Raw genomic sequence first — 7,148 nt, 5'->3', positions numbered from 1 at the left:
AGGGCCTGCAAGTCTGCCCTGTTGAACTCTCCTAGCTTGGTTAGGGCTTCACGCACCTCCTCATGGATTTCGGCAAAGTCCGCCTCTAGACCTTCCACTCGTTGGTCTAGGTTCTCCATGCGTGCACCTAAGTCGCCCATGCTTTCCTCCACTCGAGTCAAGCGTACCTCAAAGCTAGAGACTAAGTCCTTAGACTTCCCCCGTAGTTTTGGCGAGGTGGGGTCACGTTGCTCCTCACGACCCCGTCCTTGTTGCGATGACTCCACGTTGGTGGTGTCGGATCCAATCACTTGATCCTTGGTGTTCTTTGCCATGTCCAGAACGTGGCTCTGATACCACTTGTCACGCTCTTACTCTTCAAGTAAGTAAACGTGCGGCCTTAGCACTCACTTAAATGCTAAGAAAGCCTAATTTACTCAAACTCACGAAGGCAGACAAAGAGTAGACAAGTAAAATTGTATTACTAGAAGAGAACTTTACAAGGCTATTTTGGAACTTAGTCCACAAATGAGGAGGTTCCCCTTATTTATAGGCCAAGGGGACCCTTCTATGAACATTCTAGAATTCTATAGACCACTATCTAGTCTAGAACTCTCTAAAGAATTATACACAAGGTGGACATATCTACAAGTTTCTAGAGTATTCCACAAATGACTACTCTATTAAGAATCATTCACAAGGTTCTAGAGAACTCTAAGGTTCTCCTAAAGTCTATACTTCTCTAGAATTATCTAGAATATTCCATATGGTAGACAATAGTAGAACATTCTAGAGAATCCTAGAGTCTTCTTGCAACCCTTTAACACTTAAAATGGGACAAGAATTTACGGATTGTGACATATTGCTTCTAATAATATACTGAAAAAGTAGAATCTACCAAATCCCATAAGTAACTTGCATTACTGCATGAAAGTAAAGTAATTCAAAATTAAGTTATAAGCAAGATTTTAGATGTCTATTGTCCTTATGATCAGAAATGAAAATCGTGTTGATAAGTCGTATTTGTGGTAATTTATTAACCAATCATATTATAAACCATTGAACACAACTCACTTAACGTATCATAAAATTTTAATTCGAATACAACACGTTTATAATATATGTTGTTATAAATAACACATGTACTCATTAACGCCGTTTAAATTTTAAGTCATGGTGACCTGACTCAGATCGCCTTATCTACTGTTGTAATATTGAATTATAGCACTCAGGTTTGTACCTCTCAAATGTTGTGATGAAACAATAAACCAAAGCCATTTGATTTTCGCAACACTACCTGTTGGTGGGTAGTACTAGTATTGATGTCTGAAGCCACTAGTGCAAAAACAACAAGAGTGCAATTTTTTTTTTTTTTTTTTTCCTCCTCGCTATGTGTCACTCAAAATTGACCTGCAACTTTGTCTATTGTTGGGTAACGTTTTTGAACTTTCATTTTCAGTCCTATTGGCTATCAGTGGTCCAAACAAGTCCCAATATTTGAGTGGACCCATGTGATCATCAGGATCAGCCCCGCCCCGGTTGTTGCCAAATTTTGCCTCACCAATACCTCTTAGACACGTTTCACCATCAAAGTTTGAGAGCCATTTTTGAATCATTAGGCCACGTGTACAAGCAACCAAAATCTCACTCTTTTTTGTTTTTTTTTTTTCCCCCCCATGGGGAGCCCAGGTTAATAAGGTTTTACCCCATTTTTAACTAAAGAATGTGCAATTATATTATTATGATTACAAGTTTAATTACCATCTGATTGGATTTATTACAGAAAATAAAATATGGGAAAAGTGACCCCTTTTGGATGATTTTGAGGTTAACCCAGAAGAAGAAAAGGAAAGGTGTGATAAACGCATGTGAGTAATAGCGTACAACAGCACTCACCACACCAGCCACTTTAGTCAAACGCAAATGGCCGGTGTGTGGGCTCCACACGTGCCATCAAGTGTGGGGATTTGTTGGGCCTTGCAAATCATTCAGATCAAGGGTCCTAGATACGTATGAAGATTGGACTTTTTTTTTTCTTTTTCTTTTTTGGGGGGTTTGATTTTAGATTTGAATTCAGAGATGGTAGTAGTGGCACACCATTTCAAGAGTCAGTGGTGCCTAGGTGGAGAGAACATGCATGGTAATATGGTGTTTGACTTAGGAGAGCCATTCCCACATTGTTTCTCTTTTTTCTTTTTTTTCTTTTTTTTTTTTTTCTGGTGTTGAACCAAAATTCAAAGCCAACTATAGACTAGTTGGAACTGATATTCTTGTAGCTCAAATAATTGTCCTAGAATATTGGCTGTCGTATGCCGTCATGTGAACTCTAGCAGCAGCAATTTTAGAAGCAATAATATTGTTCATCGCATTTGGTGATGAATCTTTATATACATAGATGACAACGTGTCCAGAATATACGCGTAAGAAATCAACGGATACTTTGCTCACAATAATGTAGTCTAGTGATAAGACATAATCATCTTGCTATAAGCAGTAAATCTTAACATTCAAGTTCGAGTTATAAGTACTTTATATGAAAAAAAAAAAAGGCAAACACTTTTGAATTGTACTTTTTGCATGAAACGAAACCCATTTTTTGTGCTTTTTTCATTAAAGTCTCGTTTATTTTATCGATTTGAGTTTTCAATTTTAAATTTTTATAGTTAAAAACTCTCAAAAAATGTCACATCTAACATTTTTTGCTACAGTTAAAAGCTCTAAAAAAATATCACATTTCAACTCGAATTAAAAACTCAAATCCGTGAACCCTAAGAAAACTAGAAGGTTAACCTAGATAACCTCTGGTCGTTTTACGGGCCCATTGACACCCTGAAAACAATTGGGGAGAAAAAGAGAAATAAGTCAAGATTTGAGATGAATTAAAATTAATAGACCAATAGTTTACATAAGTTAATAAATATGCTAAATTACTGTTTTCGTCCACAACTTATATGGTTATGAACCATAACTTGACAAGTTATTGTCCATAATTGTCCATAACTTGTCTGCCTATGAACCATAACTTAATAAGTTTATCAATAACTTATCTGGTTATGAACCATAACTTGACAAGCTATAACCTATTAATTTCTGTAACTAAAAATTAACCTGTATACTTTCTTAAGCTTTTCATATTAGCCTATTTTTTATTATTTTCTAGACAATTGTACCAACACGGTCGAGGCAACTTGAACTCTAAACTCTTTTTACGAGGTGAACGAGTGTCCAACCAACCCAACCTAAATTGGCCACCGATTTTTCGTGCTTGGATGCATCATGCACATGATTGCGGCAATCTCTGCTGCTTAGTCAATATGATGCTAACTATTTCATGTTGTCGTTTGTCGTTAATGGATCATGGTTCTAGCTAGATCTATAAGGTGTACTTTAGATAACTTCCAATTTTGTTAAGCTAACAGGCTTTTTTAAAAATTTAAAAGAATAATGTTAGAGACACCAATTTAAATTTAAATTTTTATGTATTAACTGATGTAACATGAATATTGTCATATTTTTTTATTAATAAATACAATATTTTATTATTAATTGACATGTCAATATTTTAAACATTTATCAATATAAAAATAAAAATTCATATACTACATCAATTAATACACAAATATTAAAATTTAAATTAGTATCAAATCCAAAATAATACGATTGAATGGAAAATTGTAGCCAGTCCAAGCGAAAGGATAGAACATGACCCTGTTGTCTGTTGAGTTGCTACCAAGAAATCATGATTTCGCCGTCTCTTCTCCAACATTCCAAATCACTCAACTTGGATTTTTCAGAGCTGGGGACTGTGACCTTTTTCTTTTTTTTTTTTTTTTTTTTTTTTTTTTCCCCTCTGCGCTTTTTTGCATTGTGTAGTTTGCTTTACGCTGATGATCACATTTTATTTTTCTTTTCTATATTCTAGCTACTAGCTAGACTTGTGACTTGTGCGGAAGTGACTTATTATGATTTGCTTAAGTTCCAGATAAATCTTCTGGTTTGATGCTTTCAATGCAAGAAAGTTCTGATACCTATCTATGTTATTAGTGTTTGAAAGTTTGAATTAAAATCAAATGTGTGTAACCAAATGTAAAGAAGTAAGAATAAAGAATTCATAGCCTTTGTTTTTCTTGCTTTATAGACCACCTTTACTTATTGAGAAGTAATACTCAATCATAATTGGTCCGGATTTTAGTCCCCAACACTTTTCATTTCGAAAACATCAGATTCAAGCTCGAGTTGTTCAACAAAGAGACAGCCAATTGATAAAGTAATAGCTTAAGTTAACTTCATTGCCAAAAGATTCGATCGATGTTTTTTTTCAATTTCAACGATCGAATTACGCTACTTTCTGTGGGTTCTCCAAAAGTTTTCTATATGTAATTTCTTTCCGAAAGAGATGTGATTCTTTGCGTTAGATTTCAAACGAACATAGATTTCGAGGCAGATTTCTACTTCTAGCTTATAGTAAACTGTACCCTTACCCGACAAGAATCCATACACTTGAATTTTGGAGAAGATGGCAGCACTACTAAAGTGACGGACGGATAAATTCTCTGCTTTAAGTGCAAATTTATGTCTCAGAATTTCCAGTGGCTTCGTTTAGATTCCATGTATAGCAAAGCTTCGTGTCCATGAAGGCAGCGTTAAGAAAATTCTAAGATTCCACCTTTTATTTGCTTAAGCCTTGAGGCTGTTCTTTTTTACTATTTGAGATAGAAAATTTAGTTAAAAAGTGAATTTATAGAGGAAAACATTGCAGTAAGAATGTTAAATTTAAATTTTTGTGAAAGAAAGCTCTAAAATGAAAAAACTTAGAGACGTTTAGTTCATGTATTAGAATCATGAGATTAAAACTATTTTCGATTTATATGTATTTTTTGTGAGAGAAAATACTGTAGCGAACCATAAACCATGATTCGAATCAGAATACGAATCCCTCAACTAAACAACCCTTGTGAAAAAAAACGGATTCTTGTTGGTAGATTTTATTTGCTTAAGAAAAATTCTAAGAATAATACAAAAAAGATTAGTGCATATGCGAAAGCAGATCGTGTCTCACAAAGCAGTTACTGTCAGCGTCTACTAATCTCACAAACTCAAAATGTTTAGCAAAAAAAAAAAAAAAAGAAAAAAAAAAAGGAGAGGAGGCGATCAAATGGTGATTAAATTTGGGGTTAAGAGACAAATACATTTGGATCCTCGAGTTATGATACAACTATCTCCAACATGGATTTCTTTTCCTTCTTTTCTTTTCTACCATTAAGATCACAGAAAGAAACCAAACCCCAATGAGCCAGTTCTAAAACCTTAGTTGCTGCTATCACTATTATTGTTATTGTTGTTACTATGATGATTACTGGCATTCCCAATCCCACCTCCTCTTCTCCCATGCTTGAGCTGAGAAATCTCCAACTGTGTCTTCATGAAGAACTGCATCCTCTGCAGCTCCAAATCCTTGGCAAACTTCATCCTCTGCTTCTCCATCTCCACCACCTGCTGCAACTTTGAGCTCTCCGCCTGCTCGTAAGCCTCCCCAAACTTCAATATCGCCTGCGTCAACTCCTTAACTGCACTCCCCCACCCCTTCTTTTCCCTTCCCCCATCTCTCACTGCCGGGTTCGAATTCAAATTCGAGTTCATATTCATATTCATATTCATGTTCATTTCCCTGGCCGTCCTCGGCCTCTTTCTCTCATAAACATCAAATGGGAAGCTATCAGTCGACGCAGGCGACGCCTCCCTTGAAGAGCCCGAATCCACGGGGCCTCCCCTTCTCTTGAACTGTATCTTCTGGTTCTTCAACTGCAGCTGGGGCTTCTGGTCTCGCTGCTGACCATGAAATGGACTCACCCTGCGAACCCCAACCGGGATTCCCAACGGCACCTTTTGTGCCTGCTGCTGAGATGCGGCGTTGGCTAAGGCGGCCACGGCGTGGCTTCCAGAGCCAGAGATCTTCGCGGTGGGGCCGATCAAATGGTCAAGCCTATCATAGAAAGGCCACTTGCTGGGACCTCCACCGGCAGCGATCTTGGCCTTCTCAAGCTTGTACTTCTTCTTGACAGTATCGATTCGGTTCTTGCACTGAATATCCGTCTTGGGGGTCTTCGTATAGTCCTCTCTGATACTCACAATATCCGCAACCTCTTTCCAGTGCTTTTGCTTCAGATTCCCTCGGCTCAGTTCTAAGTAGCGCTCCCCCCACGCCTCGATCAGCACCGCCGTCGCGCCTTCGCTCCAGCAATCCTCTCTCCCTCCGCCTCCGCCACCGCCGCCGTTCCTCGTCTGTTGGATCGGCAGGGGCCAGCCACCCCCCCCCCCCCCCCCCCCCCCCCCCGCCGCCGTTCCTCGTCTGTTGGATCGGCAGGGCAAGAGTGAGAGTGTTCTGGGCCGCCGGCGAATGCTGCTGAGGTGGCGCCGCCGCCACCGTCACCGTTATACGCCCCACCGGCCTCGGCGACGCCGGAGATCCGCTCCTCGGAGATAAGTGCGACTGGATCTCGTCGTCCTCTTCCATTGAACCCCTGTTATCGTAACACCTCCGATCTAGGTCCAAAAAAAGGTCTAATCTTTAGAAAGTGAAACAGAACATCGCCGATCTGGAAACTGGGACGGCGAGAAAATATTTCAAGCGGATTAGGGTTAGGGTTTCGGTGACCAAGATAAGAACTTTCAGATCGGCGAAATTGTAAGCTCTAAGAAACAGAATAGCTAAAAAGTCACCAGCTTTAGACCCAAAAACAAAAACCCAAATCTAAAAAAACCAAAATAAAACCTAAAAGAAAACAAACAAATGCACTTGGATCTTCAAAAACAAATCAAACACATATCAACAAACTAAACAAACGCCAGAGATTCCCCAAAAACATATATAGATACAGAAAAAGGAATCAGACCCAAATCAGAAACGTACCGATGAAGAGCTGAATATCGGAGAAATAATTAGGTTTAGCAAAAAGGGGATTATGAGAACCGGATATTGAAAAGAAACACCGGCATTTTCGCTTTCTCTGATTGTCTTTCTCTGCGTGGGTGAGTAATTGGTGTGTCGTTTTGTGGGTTTGGGTTTCTTTATTGTTTTCTCGGTTGACGGAAAAAACAGAGAGGGTTGAGTTGGGTGGGTGGGTGGGGTTTGACGGCTACCGTCGAGGGGGTACGAAACGAGGGCCGAA

At 38.8% G+C, this 7,148-nt stretch overlaps 1 protein-coding gene across 2 annotated transcripts; it reads right to left on the bottom strand.

Moving 5' to 3' along the window:
* Positions 1-5,125: 5,125 nt before the first annotated feature.
* On the bottom strand, positions 5,126-7,089 carry LOC21388520 (trihelix transcription factor ASIL2). Of its 2 annotated transcripts, none has more exons than XM_024170932.1 (3): positions 6,890-7,089; positions 6,324-6,582; positions 5,126-6,256 (listed from the first exon to the last, which is right to left on the bottom strand). In XM_024170932.1, the coding sequence occupies exons 2-3, from the start codon at positions 6,491-6,493 to the stop codon at positions 5,287-5,289; spliced, it is 1,140 nt and encodes a 379-aa protein (XP_024026700.1). In that variant the 5' UTR covers positions 6,494-6,582; positions 6,890-7,089; the 3' UTR covers positions 5,126-5,286. The 2 variants fall into 2 exon arrangements, with proteins under 2 accessions (XP_024026700.1, XP_024026698.1); XM_024170930.1 differs by having other exon boundaries at positions 6,324-6,522.
* Between the last annotated feature and the right edge of the window lie 59 nt (positions 7,090-7,148).

This window comes from Morus notabilis, unplaced genomic scaffold (assembly GCF_000414095.1).
Source record: "Morus notabilis unplaced genomic scaffold, ASM41409v2 Scaffold774, whole genome shotgun sequence".
NCBI classification, from domain to species: Eukaryota; Viridiplantae; Streptophyta; class Magnoliopsida; order Rosales; family Moraceae; genus Morus; species Morus notabilis.
The sequence above is the reverse complement of the archived record's forward strand: the minus strand, read 5'-3'. Positions and strand labels throughout refer to the sequence as shown.